The 18,202-nt window shown below is 43.4% G+C and overlaps 2 protein-coding genes across 4 annotated transcripts in view; one reads left to right on the top strand and one right to left on the bottom strand.

Annotated features, from left to right (window-relative positions):
* Positions 1 to 18,202, bottom strand: part of LOC135912296 (venom serine carboxypeptidase-like) — a 174,799-nt gene that overhangs the window by 125,091 nt on the left and 31,506 nt on the right. The gene's annotated exons all lie outside the window — the stretch shown is intronic.
* Positions 1,773 to 12,293, top strand: LOC135912338 (probable serine carboxypeptidase CPVL). Its single transcript, XM_065444762.2, has 4 exons — positions 1,773 to 1,926; positions 4,376 to 4,559; positions 7,641 to 7,971; positions 11,089 to 12,293. Exons 1-4 carry the CDS (start codon positions 1,865 to 1,867, stop codon positions 11,934 to 11,936), a joined length of 1,425 nt encoding a protein of 474 aa, XP_065300834.2. The 5' UTR covers positions 1,773 to 1,864; the 3' UTR covers positions 11,937 to 12,293.

The following is an 18,202-nucleotide window of genomic DNA, read 5'->3' as shown; positions in this document are numbered from 1 at the left end:
CAGATCACCGACATTGCGCGCTTTCGGTTGCGTCGCGTTTTACGAGCACGCGTTGCGTCGACCATTACATTTGTGTGGCCTCTCTGACGGGACAAACGTCGATTAGACACCTCGAATTTTGACTTACCGCGCATAATATGCGTAGGTTATGCGATTGCCAATATGAACGATCAACAGCGTTTACAATCCTAGCGCCACGCCTAATGTGGTAAACACTACAAATACCTGCTCTGCCAGCGTGACGACCGCAGCCTAAGCATAGCATTACAAAGCTCGAATACTATGCGCCTCTTATATGTCCACAAATAACTGTCCGTCACTGGTCTATAGTTTTGCTGCGTATCGATATCGAGCACGTCTTTTAAGCTTATTCCCTGGCGTCAGTGTTCGCTTGCCAAGATGTACAACAATCTGCATTGAGAGATGCTCTCGAAAATTTACGCAACATCTAAGTGGATCCGCACTAGTAGCAATGCTGCGCAATTGTACATCTAGCATCCGTCTAATCTGTCCTCATCATCACTCATCAGCTCTTCACCTTTCCCTTTTTCTCTTGTGCGGAGTAGGTGCAGAGTAGGTGTGCAGAGTAGACTAGCTCAGGGTGACAGCATTTCCTTCAATAATATCCAAGTCTCTATTAACCGTTGAACAAGCGTTCGGCTTTTTCTTTTTTTTTTCTGATAGACCCACATGCGATACAGTGCTTGTTTGTCTTGTATTCGCCGTATCGTGCAGTTTGTACTAATGCACGTTCATACTGTTACATGCTACATAATATTCAGATATTTACATCTTCGTTATTCTTTCCGTAATCTCTCCTCACGTTCTGAATATTTAAGCCGCGTTTTGGACACTCGGGAAAGTAGATATGACCAATAGGTTTAACTTTCAACAATCACTGCGGCAAAAAAAATGGTTACTGGGGTCGATATACAGCGCATGGTGACCCGTATCCCGTTTCTAACCTATCTCTTTCGCACACTTTCATTTATTTTACATTCTCCTTAGTCATCCAAATGTGCACAAGTGGTACCGGCAGCTGCAACACAGAATATCGCTGTAGAGATCAGCATAAGAGCACTCTCATCTAAAATACAAGTTCCAGACGGGTGTCTAATTCCGCCACCTGCGAAGTTTATTTGAGATATATGCCTCCCGTGATGTTGGAAGCGCTCAAACGTGCACGAATGGTACCGGCAGCTGCATCACATGACATCGCTGTAGAGATCAGCATAGGAACCCTCTCAGCTAAAAATCAAGCTGCAGACAGGTGTCGAGTTCCGTAACCTGCGTAGTTAACTTATTTAGGATAAATGCCTCCCGTCATACTGGAAGCGCCCACCACAGCTGTTCTGAAAACCAGCGTATGTAGCCGGGCGTTCCCAGACACTGCAAAGCTGGATATGATAAAAAAAAACTTTCGCAAGCGAAGTTGCAGGACTGCAAAGTAACGAACGAATAGAAACCTGTAAAACATAGCACAGACGACGGATTTCGCCGTTATACGCCGCATTCGCAAAACATCCGAGCGTCCAGATAAGATAAAAACTCTCTATACAAGTAGAGTTCGCGGCCATTAATCAAGCCCGTAAAGAAGAAAGGCTACTGTTTTGTCCATAGATACTGCAGTCGTATGCAGTTTTAAGAGCAGAACAGCTACAACAAACGCATCGTATCTGTTGGGAGACCCACTACTTTCGCATGCATATTGTGCAGATACTACCATTACGATATGGTCAATGTCCACCGTGGTATCGGATTTCCTTTTCTGGTCGCGGAACTTCCGCAATCCCCGTTCACAACAACAGGCCTTTATAAGAGGTCCCACACCAAGTAAGCAAGGCAGCTTATTCATCACACTGAAATGAAGCCTAGCAACGCCTGGACCCTCCTGCTCTCCGTAGCTTTTCTAGACATTGTTTGCTGGTGAGTCCGGTTGTATTCCTTACAACTAAATGATCATGTTTTCGTTTGACATCGTGAATTCACGGAACTGTAAACGCTGTAACCCCTGCACACTTTTGAAAACGCTGGTTTTACAGCGCTCCTGAAATCTGGACATGTGTTCACAAAAGTTCTTACACTGCAATTGTTCGGAAGAGTCCCTGTCAGCCACTCGGGACGGTGAGCATATTGTTGGTGATGGCGCTTTGCCAACTGCAAGCAGCACTTAAGAGCGAGAAACCTCTGAGAATCCTACCCCTAAAGTTCAGGAATATTGACTTCTTCTAATCATACTCCGTGATAAACAATTTATGTTGGCTAGTTGGTTTAGTTTTTCAGGTGACGTGGTTAGCCACGAGTGTGTTTCATCGGTCCATCTTTCATGCGCGAGTAATTGGCGCAAAATCTATACATTTTCTTATCCCTTCAGCACAACCACCTTAAATTAGGTTCTTTATGTAGACTACCCATGAAGTGTACCGCCTAACCATATACCACACAAGGAGATTCAGTTTTCTTTTTTCTCAAGATAACGAACTGTCATTCACAATACTTCAAATTCAATTTAGCGACCCTAATTCCAGTAGAACGTTATTCTAACAGAGACACCTTCGTGCACCATGACCATCGATGCATAAGATTTCATCCATTCAAATGGAGTGTGATGTTATTCTGCTATTTATTTCGGGGCAAATATATTTTATTTCGCGACGAGAAAGTATAAGTGCAGTAGGAAACGTGAAATTAACAATTCTTGCGCATTAGACAGCCACGAGTGAGGACACAGTCACACTTGGAATTACGCATTTAGTAACATGTGAAAAAAAAGGTAACATTACATTTCTCTTGTAAGCACAGAAATCATGCCATGAGCAACGCTAAAAAAATGCTCCCTCTATATCTGACCCCTGTACTTTACGATCGCCTTTGAATAAGAGAAAATAAATCGCATATACTAAAAAAGTCACACCTTCAACTTTTCTGGCACTGTAGATGATTGTGCAGTAAAGATAGTTACAAATTTTAAATATTTAGCGGTTTGGTACACTCCATAATTATCAAGGCAGTGACAAGTTATCTATGTAACTGGCGAAGCCGGAAACACGTTTTTTTTGCGCTGAAGCTTTAGAACATTTATACAGTCCGCACGAGAAATACTGTATAAAGGTTATGTGAGGCACGCTCTTGGTTGAGCCTGTAGTGTGGGACCCTCTGACAGCGCGCGGCTGCTATAAACTTCAGATGGTAGAGAGTTTAGGCGTACGGTAAGATTAAAATACGCACGGTGTCAATTTCAATGCTACGTATGCCAGAGAAAGCTCCAGATGAGGGACATTAGAAGGACGACGGAGAACGTTAGGCCAAGGCTTTCTTCATTCTATTTACCATGGTGCCGTGGCTACACAAATGAACAGCCTGGTCCCAACGCGTAGACCGCGAGGTAAAAATATGCCAAATAACCTGCAAGACAGATTTGCTTAAAATCTTTTTTTTTTAGGTAGCTATTCAAGAAAGCGATAGATTAGCTACTGAAGTCGTCGGTGTTGAGTCATATGACACACTTTTGTTTCTTGCCCTCTTGCAGAGAATGAAATTCCTGCTTTTTTCTTGGTTACACTGTCTGTGTAAAACTTACTATGGTTTGAACTGTAATAACTCCTGCTATTATTTTCTGCCTTGCACGTTATGTTTTGATGTGAAGAAACTTATCATGCATATTTGATGTTGTTTCTCATATTCACCGGCATCCTTAAAGCACACCTCTGTGTTATTAGAATAGTTAAATATATTTAACGGTTTTCTTGATTTATTTTATTTTATTTTATTTTGCCGTTGATTATGTGCCACTCCGCTCTCGCCCCATCCTCCAGAATGGGCGTGCCCTAGTATGTAAAATTTCTACATAAAACAACATTTGTCGCCTCACAAGTACCTCTGAGGCACACCAATCTGATAACAGAATGGGTAATGAAATTTTGCGGATTCTTTTACTTAGTTTATTTTCTTTAAGCCATTCGGTATGTGCCCCTAGGATTTCGCCTTATCTTGGCCAATCCTCCAGAACAGACATGTCTCACTCTGACGCAAGAGGTGCAGAATTACTAAATTACGCTTAATACGTGTTGTACTTTTCTGTGCGTCCATCTCTCCTCACCGAATTGTGCGCATCGCCGTTAGGTGCAAAGCATTTAATTAATTACTCTACTTATGTTTTGCTTCGCATAGATTTGGACAGTGCCTACGCGCTGCATGGATTATTTTCTTTTTTTTTTTCTAGTTGGTCTGCTTTCTTATGCTGTGGTTGAAATGGCATACAGTCACATTTCTTATGTGCAATGTTATCACAAAATAAGTTTAACCCCGTGTTTCTATTTCTTTCGCTTCGACAGAATAACTAGCCTATTAACCAGCGAATGCCATTTTCATTTAGTTCTACAGATTCTGGACCACTGTTCTTGACGCCCTTAATCGAGCAGAACAGGTATGACGAAGCAAGGACCAAAAGCAGAGTGGGCTTGTTCGCAAAAGAGGCAAATGCCATAGCTCATTCTGGTTTCATCACTGTGAACAAGACAGCTGGAAGCAACCTGTTCTTTCTTCACGTGCAGGCGCAGGTAATTATTTATATCAATTTATAGATGGCTCCAAGCTTTACTGGGCCGCATACCTTGGCGGTGGGCATCACGTAGCAAGAGTTACGAGATTAAATTTGCGTTGCTACTTGAGCACTGCGTTGTTAAAGGCAAACGTAAAATCACCAAAGCCAGAGATGCCTTTCATAATAGCAACGTAGTGGGCATTGTTTTTTTTTTACGCGCGATAAGATGTTCGTGCTCGCGTATGTATTACGGACCTTCACATTCGATCAACTTGTCCAACCAGGCTTTACACAGGCAGCTGAACAAATTCAACATCAAAATGTAGTTTAGCATGCGATCGAAATTCGGACGCTGCGACAGAAGTTCGCTGTGCACGATACGGCTTGGTGTCGCATTCACCGGGACCTATGCGCACCTGAACAATTGCAATAACAGACCTTATTGTCACTGCTGCCACGTACCAGAGAGGCTAACTTATAAATATAACGCTGGCCCAACCTGTAGACTGCAGCGACAGTCCTCATTCTCTTCTTTGGCGCCAAATCGGCGCTGGGTGATTTGTAGAGGACAATACTCTTTGTCCATGGCTCTGACTACGGCACTACGTAACAGTAAGGGACACGAGACAGGACTATAGCTTCAAGGCTTTGAACACGCTTAAGTGGTGACGACTAGCACCTTCGCCCCAATATTCAACCAATTACACTTTATGTCACCTAGCATTATTAGGTGTTTCGTTGTTCTATTATACTCACAAAACTTGCTGCAGCATTTCATTACGTGCTGCAAAGGAGTCTTTTCGCTAATTTGTATTACTGCCAACGCATATCGTACTGATCTCTTCCGAGACCTATTTCTGCCTCGCACGTGCATTACATTATTTCTGTTTGTAAATATGGGATAAGAAAGTGTCTGCCTCAGTTGCGCCTGGCAACAGGGTCATTTGAAGCGAACTTGTTTTTTTTTCTTTTATAGCATCATAAACTGAGAGGCAAAGTATTTCTCATTCTTATAAACTTGGGAAGATGGTCGCAAATGTTTTTCTTGGGCTTGTCTCCAAGCTGAGACAAAAAAGTCGCTAAAACTGTCAATTGAAATTAAACGGCGTAGCTGCTTTGAAATAATCTAACAAAGGCTCACCTGCCATATATGAATCTAGACGAACGTGAAGCATTTCGGTATAGTTCCTGCGCCGGTAAGGAATAAACAGTTATTTACCAGTAGGGTCTAGAGGGCTTTCAGTTTGTATTAACGTACAAACAACGTATGACCACAACGGAAACTTTTAGTTTACGTTTAGAATGTAACGCGTCGAATTCAGCACAGCTAACAAAAAAAACAGACAAGAATTTTTTTAGCACATAAAGACAGCTTATTCAAGGATATGCGTGCCAATTTTCTATTGTTCAGCATTCGTAAAACGAGAACACAATTCTGCAAAACACGCTTGGTCAGGACAATAATGTCGCACTGAAAATGGCGTGACATTATGCAAACTAATTACTGTGTTCCCATCCCTTTGACCGCTTGAAAACTCTATATTGCATTGATTTGACCGAAAGCCTGGTGAAACAGATGCGGTGCGTTCAGATTCACGAGAACTTCAGCCCAGGCGCAGTCAGACATATGCCCACCTAAAATCAAAGTAAGGAAGCTTACAAGGGAACGACAAACTACATTTGCTCTGTCTCGTTATTCACCTGTGTCATTCCAGATCTCCCCATAATCTTTACTGCAATAATTTTGGTAACCTAATTTATTTCTCCTCTTGCGAAGTCCACCAATCAAACATAATCAGTAAAACTGTACAATCCACAGTAGTGAGACGTATTCTAATGATATTTATAAAGAATAAAGAAACACGAACTTTGCGAGATTACGTGAAGCCATGTTTCTCTCAGTGCGATCAACCGCGGTTTATACCCTCGGTGACTAAAGGCCGCTGTTGTTCCTTTGTGGCACAGACCGCACGCACCACAGAGACAATTTAAGCTACCTACTAGCAATTTGTGAATAATGAAGTAGGTTCTAGAAAGCCACTATCGAAGCAACTTTCTTAAATTCGAAGTCTCTAATATGTCGCAAAATTGTAATGGTTGCCGTTTCTGGCACTTGAATTGTAGGGCGGTGTCTATCGATATAGCTTGCTGCTGGTACTCCTTTTTTGTGCTTTATGCAAAGGGAATACGTTTCCTGCATTCTTCTTATGTAAAAATAGCACGTTACCAGAAATAATGCTTTAGTTGAAAGATAGCGCTAGTTGATATCGTTTCCCCCTCTGTATCTTCTATTGTTTCCACGCCAAGAAATTTTATCATCGAATACTAACTAGCCCGATCTCTGACATTGTTACGCCAAACGGCACTGTCATGTCGCTAAAATAAATTGCTGTCCGCTAGATTAAAAAAATCGTAAAATATACATTATTCTGTATCCCTGCAGAAGTTAACAGATTACATTCTTTAATGAGATGCTAGATGGTTGTATGACCGCACGATGAGCCCGCTGCTCCTGATGATAAGGTTGCGATATCTTGTGACGCATTGATACATAATGTAATCCATCACAATGCACAAGATACCCGAGGACACTCGGTCAGAAAGCTTACAAGAAAGGAATACGAAAATTCCAATATCGCCCATACGTGCTTATCTATATGGATGTGGTACTATATCAAGCGCAAGGGGCAATTGTATTGCATTAGCGATTCTAAAACCTGTCCCTTTCAGCAATCCGTGCCATTGTGTAGCAGCAGAGGTCAGATATGTCTTAATTAACTAGCGAGTGTTTTAAGTTCAAATGGCAAGTGATGGTGTTCAAATACGTTCTCTTTCTTCATCGTAACTCCTCACAGCGGACCCTCTTTCGCGCCTTTCTTCTGTGGCTCTGAGTAGCAGGCTAGATGACCCTACCGATACTTCCTGTATGCGCCCCTAAAGATCACTTATTAGTCTCTTTCGCCCTGGCACCCGGGCAAATGTCTCACATCGCTCAACAATCACTATTATAAACATAAAACGTAAATTAAACGTAATTATCTCCCTGTACAAAATTGCGCTGCACTTTGGTGTCTTACAAAGAGCAAAACTATTGCAGGAAAACCCACTGACTGCGCCACTGATGCTATGGACACAAGGCGGTCCAGGTCTGTCCTCCTTATTCGGCGAATTTCTCGAGATCGGACCCCTTGCCATCGGCGCCGACGGAAGGCTACACAAGCGGCTTGAAACAATACAAAATCACGTGAGCGTCATCTACCTCGACGTTCCCGTCGGGGCTGGCTACAGCTTCACGAAAGACCCCTCGGGTTACTCGCGAAGCCTCGGGGACATCGGCGCAGTGGTAATAGAATTCCTGAGACAGTTCTTGGTGCTGTTCCCGGAATACAAGGAGCGAGATTTCTACGTCGCCGGAGAATCGTACGGAGGTGGGCATTGCCGTCAAGTACCGCGCTTATTATTTGCACGTTCTTTAATGTATATTCACAGTGCACTGGTTGAGAATCGCATTCCTTCATTCTTTAGCAGAAGCGAGTTTCCTTTGCAACGCGAAATCTTTTTCGCGAGCGCTGAGAGGTCTGCTGCTCGGCGTCGCTGCCTAGTCGATTAGCTTAACACAGGACGCACATAGAATAGAGAGCTTTAGATTAGGGGCGCGAGACGCTTGCGTATACCTGAGAACCCAAATTCTGCTTTGGCTTGGCTGTAGTCCATGTGGCTCACGTATGTAGTCCATGTGGCTCACGAATGGCAAGTCTCTTGCGTTCCCTAGTATAAAGCTCTCTAATCAGTCGGCGTAAGCGTATGTGCATGCCCTACACCGACGAGCCGGCCACAATCTCTGTTTTGTGGGATGAGGCAACGAAACAAGCCCTAGACCAATATTATAATGGCAAGAAGTATAAGCCTTTATGTGCATCCTCTGTCTTTTTTGGTAAACCAAATTGATTTAATTGCCTTCTCGCGCCATTTTTCATCTTTCTCCATTTCTTCATTTTTCTTCATGGCCTCCATCACGCGCATTATTCTCTTCTGACAGCACCAGATGACTTTTCCAAGCGCACGTGCCCTCACGCGAGAGCCTTCTGACCTGCGAAGGCTTAGATGTTGTGGTCGGTGATGGCGCTGTGTAGCGGACCTTCGCCGCCTTGGTTGACGGTTGCAGAGGAGCGTTCGTCGCCGAAGTCCGCTGCGTTAATAAGATGCGGCGTGTCGTTTTGCCGCCTCACCTCACGACACCTTAACTTGGACCGACTCCCAGAGCGCGTGGGATGTGCATAACTCTTCATTGCGATTGCTATTATATGGACACTCCGAGTGCATTTATTCCGTCGCAGTCATCGTCAAAATCGACGTAGGCGGAATGTTCCGTATAGGGTGCAAACACGATAACATCGTCGCCACGCACCGTACCTTGTAAGTGCGAGTAAAAGCTTGCGAGGTTCAGCCAACTATCGCGGCTAAATCTAGCGCGCGCGACGGAGGGAGGAAGGCGGGGCGGAAGCGCGCCGTCATCTACCGCGCGCGAGGCACGGGAGGGGGAGGCAGGAGAGGGGGAGGGAGTTCTACTCCTGCTTACGGCGCGGCCGCGCGAGCGCCGTATCTTCAAAGCGATCAGCGACGTGGACAAAGTACGCGGAGTGCCGCGGTAGCTTCGTAAGAGCTGTGCTTTCTACGTTTAGGTTGCGTTGCACCGAGAGGCAGCACGAAGGTCAATTCGCTCGCTGCTGCTGCTGCTGCGCTTAGACACTCCAGCGTTTTGACAGCGAGTTTCAGCAGTCATTGAGCGAGATGCGTTCATGTTTACGTGTGCGCGTGTGTCACCGTGCTTGTTAATTTAGTTTTTGAGCGAATGTTTTTAAGTTTATACGGCCCATAAAACAAATTCGCTTACTTCGTATAGCTGTCTTCTAATTTTGCTATCGTAATCGATGCTTCGCCTTTCGGGCGAAAATCCAACTGTTTTTCTTTTCTCCCCATATTTCATAAACATTCTGAAATAAGCACACGAGTTGTCGTAGTGAAGTTCAACAGTAGCTACTGATGGGATTTACGCATATTGCCTAGACGTATATCCTGTCGCAAAATCTGTGGTGTGGCACTTTGGTTTATATGAGATCAGCTGTGGTTATCTAACCTGCCGCTTAATCATAGTGAGTTGGTGTTTTCCCGTTTGAGTTTGATCAGAATGCAGCCACCGCGACGTGAAATGAAACCGAAGGTATTGTGCTCAGCGTGTAACCTCATGGTCACTCATAATTTAGGACGCAGGTCTCGAGTGCCGTCCGCAAGTAAGGCAAAGGCAGATTCTTTTATGAAGACAGCACCTTTGTAACAGCCTCTTGCTTGATGCATACATGAAAAATGCACAAGCGCGTAACAGGAAATAACTTTGAGCACCTGTTCCTGTGCTTGACAGGAGCAGCTGTGGTTATTCAATATGCATTAGAACGTCAGTAAGAAGTGAGTACACAGAGAAACAGGGCAGGAGGAAGAACTCAACAGAAACAACACTGTGTGCGCAAAGGGCGCTCCTACTGTAACTTTGCCGTGAAAGATTTTATTCCAAATGTGTATTGCAAAAATGTAGTAGAATGTGCCGGAGGCCCGTACTACAGATTAAGAGAGAGATAAATGAGATAAATCTGGCGAGGCAAGCATCGGTGACAGCTCCGTATTAACGTTCGAGATGATGTTGGAATATTACCCAACTTAGACACTATTCGTATGCCCCTTTTCTGAAACATGCACTCATAGCTGCAGCTGCTCTGAACTGGTCACTGTACCATTACACATGTGGCCCTGCATATATTATCTGTCTTCTGATTAGATAAAAACCATTGTGGTAGTACGCGTTACGGCATAATTTTATTCGAAGATACAGTAAACTGTCTTTAAATACTTGTTCTTGCTGGTATGTTAAGTTTTGTGTATCAATTTGTTGAAATTAGGTCAACAACTGAAGTTTCTTTTATTAATGGCGTCGCGCATGATCCAGTGGCCAACTGGCCCGGCGTTCGAAGAGTCAGTTAAACCCAACGCAATGCCGTGTCCTTACATTTTGCGCTGACATAGAAACATCACCATTTTACGTCGACATGCAGGCATCAGTACCGATGGTGATAACGGAATTGCACAATGATCTTTCTCTCGTGATAAACTGAGGCAACTTATTTATCAAAACGCTTCTGCGAAAATCAACAAAGCGAATGTAAATTTTGTCGACTTACTTTGGGAGAATGTTGATATCCGACGGACTAAAGCCTACTGCAACAAAATTTCTTAGAATTCTTCGGGGAGAAAGCATGAACTCACCAATGTTCGTTTATGCCAGTGAGTCAAATCCGCGTTACTTGACAGGGGCCGTCTGCTGCAAACAGAGGCCGAACAGCAGCAGCGGCTGCTCAAAGGCAGATATATGTTGCAGTTAATGAATAGAGCATAGAAAAACGATTAGTCAAGAGATTTCTGTATAATATTGCAAGGTATGATAACACTCTTGTAATGAAAGGTACAGAACTAATCATTCAATAATTCTTTTACAGCAAGATACGGCGTTGGAATCGCTTACCAGCTGCTCACTGCGCCAGTCAAGCACGTGCCTCTCAAATTTCGAGGAGCAGTTGCCGGAGACGGTTTCCTGGGACCTATCGTGGACATAGCAGACTCCAGCGAATTTCTCTACCATGCTTCGATGGTCACTCAGAAAGGCCGCGATGTTTTCGCGAAGCAGTTTTCCATCATGAGGAGCCTCTTGGCAGACCGCAAGGCGCCGGAAGCCTTGCTACTTTTGCTCCATACAATATTCACTGATGACACCAACCCTACCTTGTTTCAAAACCTCACGCTGTACAATAACCAAGCGAGCGCTCTGTACTCCGAGATGCCGGCAAACATGCGTAAATACTATCAGTACGCCAACACGACAGGATTCAGAGAAGCGATTCACGTCGGGTTGGACGTCGAGTTTCAACAGAACAACAAAGTTCTCTTGGTCAGCCTAGCCCCTGACTACGTCACAGACATTAGCGCAAAAGTAGAGCTGCTCCTGAATACGAGTAAAGTGCTGTACTACGCGGGCCAAGTGGACACGCTGTTTCCTTCAACCAATCTGCGAGCCTACATCCGTAGCTTGAACTGGACTGGTGCTTCAGAATACCGAAGTGCACCTCGAGATGTCTGGAAGACACACGGAGGTTCCGATGGAATAAGTGGCTACATAGTTCGAGTGCGCAATTTCACTGAGGCAGTGATACTCGGAGCGGGTCACTACGCTGCTGTAGACAAACCCGATGAGGCCAATTATCTTATAAAGAATTTTATAAGTTCAAATTCGGCGTTAGGACAACGCGCACGCAAGCCTAGCAGTGTAATTCGGCCATTTTTCCGATAATATGAGCTGGTCGCGGTTCTGCGAAAACTGCAGAGCACGCAAGTGGAATTTCAAACCCAAAAGGGGTTCTTTAAATAGATGCATAGCTTTTATGCGAATGGCATTTATCCAAAAAAGAGCGTTATTGCATGCTTAGTTTTTTATAAACAACAAAATGAAAAGGCCCAAAAACGCTTATGGTTTAATAAATCAGCTGCTGCTATCGTCTTCGTCTTGCTTTTTCGCCTTCGTTTTCACCAAAAAACACTGAGTATGTGTCGCTTTTCAGCAAACGTCTTTCACGTCAGCGCGTTAGTGAGCTGCGTCATAAATTCACTTGGTATGTGCAACTCTCCAATAAACATCTCGCGAACTTGGGCCCATGTGTATGTGTCACTGAGTCGCGGCAAGCGAGGGAACAAGTCTCAGCGTTCACACGCACCAGCGCATTACGGTTCGCTTCTTGGAGGCCACGCGCGCACTTTTTGTCTGCCCCACTAGACGGCGCAGCATGCCCAGAAAGAAGCGCGTCAGAGGAGCTCGGCTGTCAGATGATGCGTTGCTATAGGTGTTCGTACGCACTGGCACGCCGTGCATGTCGGAGCTCACGTGCAGGCTTCCTGGCGGCACCGCTAGATGGTGCTGGGTGTTCCTAGGGAAGCGCGAAAGGCAGGTCTGGTGGCAGAACACGTCTCATACATAACTTTTCTCGACGGTGGCGCTACGTCGTGTCACTATATTGATTCAATGCTAAACGCACTACCGTCGACCGCCATCTTGAGATGTGTTCTGGCGAATTTTTTTTTTATTCATCGAAGAAGAGGAAAAATTTTCACCATAATCTCAGCCAAGGAGTCCCAGAAGGCAGTGTGCCGGGTCTGTTTCTTTTTAAATGTGTGAAGGTCGACTTACTATGGAGGCCACTACCTGGACTACATTACTTTTTATACGCAGACGATCTCTCTAGTTCGGCTTCCGCTTCACGCACCAACCTTGTTCAGTCAACGTTACAGGAAGACAATAGCACTGTGGACTAATTTCTCAGGAAGAAGGAATGAGGCCGTTCCTTTCCTACATTAAAACAGCTGCGCTACCATTCATCAGACGACACCTGAAAGACTTTGAGCTTCGCCGCGAAGGACAGCCTTCGGTCATTGCAAAACAACACAGATTGTTTGGTGTTATACTCGACCGACAACTCTCTTCAAATCGTCGCAATAAAGCACATGAAAAAATGAATTCAATATTAAATTGCAAGTAAGAGACTGGGATGTTCAGCTTCAGCAATGCTTGTGGTACATAACAAGCTTATAAAGCAAAAATAGCACATTTCTCGCCAGTTATACACGGGCTCTCCGGCGCATCTTTGGTACAGCTTCAGCGGTTAATAGCCAGGACTATTCAAGTATGTTTGGATGTTGTTTGGGTTACTTTCATACATTTCTTTAGTAATTTGCCGAAGCACGCCCCGCTCCATCCATTATTACGAGAATGGTAGAAACACGCAGACATCTTTTTCGCATTTCGGCCCTGCCTGACAGCCATCCCCTAGCTATAGCACTTGATGACAGAGACAGGACTTCCAATAATATCGTTATTCTGACATACGAAAATCTATTGCTAAAACGCTAATTTTAGGACGCAGATGTTTCATATCCTTTACGACGACCATGGATCCAAAAATTTAGCTTTTTGATGAAAGAATAATTCGCACAAGAGGCATGTTCATGTTTGAAGCACAACAACTGGCATGCCGCCGGATGTATTTCAAATTCCCAAGCTGCACTCAAATGGATACAAATGGATACAAATGGTTCTTGTCAAGGTAATTGGCCTACTTCCGCACTTGCCCTTCTAGAATGAAACCATAAGCAGATATATAAGCTATCTCACGCGACATCGACTGCAGCCTAACTTCTTGCCTTATCAGTGCTAAGGTACAAACCGAATACAGTAAAACAATGAAGAAAGGCATTATCAGGTAGCGCTGTCATCTCTTAATAATGCCAGTGGTTCGTAGTGCTCGGGTTTCGTTTCTGAAACTCTGAAAGAGCTTACAGAAGCAGTGAAAGAACTTTACATAACAGAGTTTCTGACAATGTTGCTGCTGATGAGGCCGCACAACAAGGACATCAGGGCAATGTAAAAGCCTGACTTACTCTGTCAGAAGGCGCCTTGCTCTATATTTCCGCAAGAACTACAGCCAGTTGTTGCAGACAAACATGATTTGATCAAAGATAAAAATATTCGGTGATACTTACCATTGCTCCTTGCTTCGAAAATCATATCTCACGAATATTAAAGAATAGTGCACCTTTCTAAACACTAGTTTACCACTTAATGCTCGCTACACCACTTACAAAGAATCTTCTGCACAAAATGTATCGCACTGCTAGTCCACAAAGCTTTTCTGGTCAACCCAATGAATGGATGCATCATGTGTTACTAGAATGCCCACGTCACGGTACTAAAATGCACCATTTAATGCGCACTGTGTTGGCAATAGACCATAGGCACGTAAGCTTTAGAAGGTCATAGGCCCATGGCTTCAAATAGGCGTTAAAAAGATCATAGGCGTACAAAGACGAGTGCTAGTGGACCTCAAGATATTTCTGGAAGGGAGCAATATTGTTAGGAATTTTTAATGCAGTTTTTATTCCATCATGTGCCCGACTTATTGCGAATTTCTGAGACCTCGCTTCATGTTTTACTGTATATAGTGCAACCATGAGAGCTGACTTTCTTTCCAGTGTCTCTTCTGTGACCTCTGTTGTAAACTGTCTTTACTGCATGAATGCCAGCTGACTTTAAGCTCTGGTGCGTTGTCTGTGGCCTGTTCTACGAATTGTATTTTATATATTTACGTGACATACTTATGTTCCAGTGCAGTCTATTTTATTTCTGTTGTGAATTATTTTTAGAGAAGAAAGTAACCTGAATGTCTGGCTCACTGTTACTGTTTTCGTGGTCTTTATATTGTTCAGCATCGGCTTCCTATTTCACTTTTTTATATATTGTTGCGCCCACAAAAGGCGTTACATTGAAGCCAGGTAGAGTTAGAAGCGATGGCCTTGATCAGCTGAGCGCCTGTCGAGATTCAGCCAGCCAGCCACACGTCGTCTTCTTCGTTCACCACTCTTCGGTGCCCCCGCATACTGTTTGTTGAGGCGTGAACCCACTATGCACCTAAGAGCGTTACATTCGTGAACCCACTATGCACCTAAGAGCGTAACAATATCTACGTGAAAAGACTAGCAGGCTCGGCCTAACGATGCCAGCATCTCCTAAATATTTTGTGTTAAAACAGTTTCTAGCAATCATCACTTATCGCAGGCTCTCTGAGGTATCGAAAGGAGTCTAATAACTGCGATGGAAAAGCAATGTTATCTGCTCCAAAACAAAGCTTATTTATTAAAAGCTTTTTTCTTTTTTATTCTGTTTCTTTATCTCATCCTTATTATGTCTCAACACTATGGAACAGTACATCAGAACACCCTCATTCATAAATCCACTTTTCAAAATACACTGAGCGTTCCTGTCCTTAACGAGACAGAGTATTTATTGGGAATAAAACAAGATGCCCTGACGCGAAGGCACTGCTATCTTACTCATAGCGTTAGGGAGGAGGACAAGACGGAAGTGGAGAGTTAACGCAGTTCAAATATTTAGAATTCATTATCATTATTAGTTAGTTATAGGTAGTACAGGCCACTAAGTTAACAAGAAGTAAGGAGTTCTAATATGTTCCCATTACGAACATTACCCATTCCCCCCTCGCTGGCACGTGCCATGTGCTAAAGGAGACAGCAAAAACCACAAAAACAATGTGACGGCAATGCCGTGAACGACGACTATGCAATGTATGCGCTGTGTGTAATAAGTTTAAACCTTAGTTTTTTACAAGAACCATCCAACATCTTTCGAATTCTGCCAAGGATATCACGACTCTCTCAACGGTCCAATATTGGGCCTAGTTGGGAGAAGCCTCACAGACAACTTCAAGGTATACATGTACGGTATTTCATACCATACATACAAAAGCATAATGAGGTTACACCGCTGCAAGAAAGGATGGAAAGGGCACCCGTTTAAACAAGTCAAGCAAACAGTGCAAATCACAAGGGACAAATATTAGACTCACATAGCTCTATCAAGAACTACAACGTGAGACCTCGTGCGGCTTATAAAGGCCTATGGAAAATATTTAATTAAACAGCTGATGAATACTTATCGCGCATTAAAGTATTACACACTTTAGGATACTAATTCCTCTCATGAATGCACTCATCGTTTGTACGAACATTTCTCTTCCACGAGACCGATACGTACTGTCACACTATATGGGAAGCAATACAGCGAGAATAATAAGGGCACCCGAGGGGGTCAATTTTTCATCAGGAACCACCATGCGGCAGCCACAACTACATGCGCGCCCAGTATTCCTGGCTGTAGAGTAGCTGACAGACAACGTCAAGGAAACAAACTGCTCGCAGCAATGTATTGAACGGCATTAATTAATCTTTTACACGATTGGAAAAAAATCTTGAATCTGTACAGCGAAGAAATCTTGGTTCTCAGCAGCCGCAGGCCCGAATTTTATGAAGCTTGTGGCATTTCAAAAAAGAAGGTCGGATCTAAAGACTGTAGCCACCAGATTATTTTTATTTATGCTGTAGGTTTGTTAAAAATTATTCTAGAACTCTGCAGGATTTCAGAAACTTAACTGAGATTTGTAAGTCTTACTCAGCAATAAAATCAATATCACAGTTCTGCGAACTGCTTAGATATTTCAGTTAAAGCACATAAAACTGATTTGTTTTATACCGCTCCAAAATATGCCACTTATTTGTGAGTAGGGCTCTTGGAAACCATCCTAACCTATGTAACGATGTTACGTAAGCTGCAAATTCATACAACAAACTTGCCCGTTTTAAATATTTGACGAATCCTGTTTACAGAACTGTGATATTTGTTTGTGATCAGATTTAAAGGTTTGCGAACTTCGTACTCCGATTCACTATAACTTACCAATTTTCTGAAATGCTAGTGAATTCCACATCGTAAATCAAAATTCGGCTTCCTAGAGCCACTAGAGTTTTTCTCTCTTTCTCAAATGTATGAGATTATATTAGAATCGGTCAAGCGACTAATTCATCAAAGCATCTGAAGTTGTACGTTTTGCACATGTGAATATGAAATTCGGGGTTGGCCTCCAGCTAAGCCTACGTGTTATGGGCTTCCCGTTCTGCCAGTGGTCACTTGCCAAAATGTGCAACAATTTCGATACACGGATATCCTGGAACACGCCCAAAAAATCAGTGCGAACTCGCGCCATCAGCAGTGTTGCATGGTGGTAAATCTACCCTTTCCCAAATTTGTCTTTATCATCACTCCCCTTGCCCTCTTTCACTTCTCTTCCTCTTGTGCAGACACGCAGGCCACTTCAACCTCTCCACTTTTCCTGCAATAAAAATCTCTCTCTATTGACTGTTGAATATTATTTTTGTCGAACAAACTATGTTGTACATCAGCGCTTGTTTCTCTTTTGTATCGCCTTGCCGCGCACTTCTTACTATCACACATTCTTGCTTTTTCATGCCACCCAAATTGAAACTATTAATAACCCGATTGACCTCATCAATGAAACATTGAATGAATTCCTGGACATTTATCTCCAGAACTTTGACCTTCGAGATGTTCAAGAAAACAGGGATATGTTTACTATGAAAGTAAACTAACTCATTGACAAGTATGTACCTGCTAGAGAAGTGGTATCGCACATTATAGCACCGTGGTTTACTAATACGCCTAAACGTCTCTGTAATAAAAAGCAGCAACTGTTTCGTTTGGCGAAGCTCCGGAACGCTACTGAACGCTGGGAAGTGGACTTTAAAGCCACAGAAGATTACGTAAATTCTGTTTGCGCAACTAAGAAATACTTCTATGACTCTACTTTACCTAAGTTATTGTGTAATAACCCGAATAAATTCTGGAGCATTATTAAGGGCGATGAAAGTTACCTGACATCACTGAATAATGATTCACGTGAACCCATACCGTCAGCTGATTGCCCTCTCATATTTATTAGAGCTTTCACTAGTAATTCTTGCTCTCTTGATCAAGACGCGCTTTGCACTTTTTCTCACAGAGCTCGTCCCCCTATGTCTCCTGCTACGATAGAATATGCTGGCATAGTAAAAATAGTCAACTCTGAAATCGTGTTCTACTTGTGGCACAGATAACATCAACCCAAAACTTCTAAAACAAACAAAGATGTGCTAAGCTCT

Source organism: Dermacentor albipictus, chromosome 6 (genome assembly GCF_038994185.2).
Source record: "Dermacentor albipictus isolate Rhodes 1998 colony chromosome 6, USDA_Dalb.pri_finalv2, whole genome shotgun sequence".
NCBI lineage: Eukaryota > Metazoa > Arthropoda > Arachnida > Ixodida > Ixodidae > Dermacentor > Dermacentor albipictus.
The sequence above is the reverse complement of the archived record's forward strand: the minus strand, read 5'-3'. Positions and strand labels throughout refer to the sequence as shown.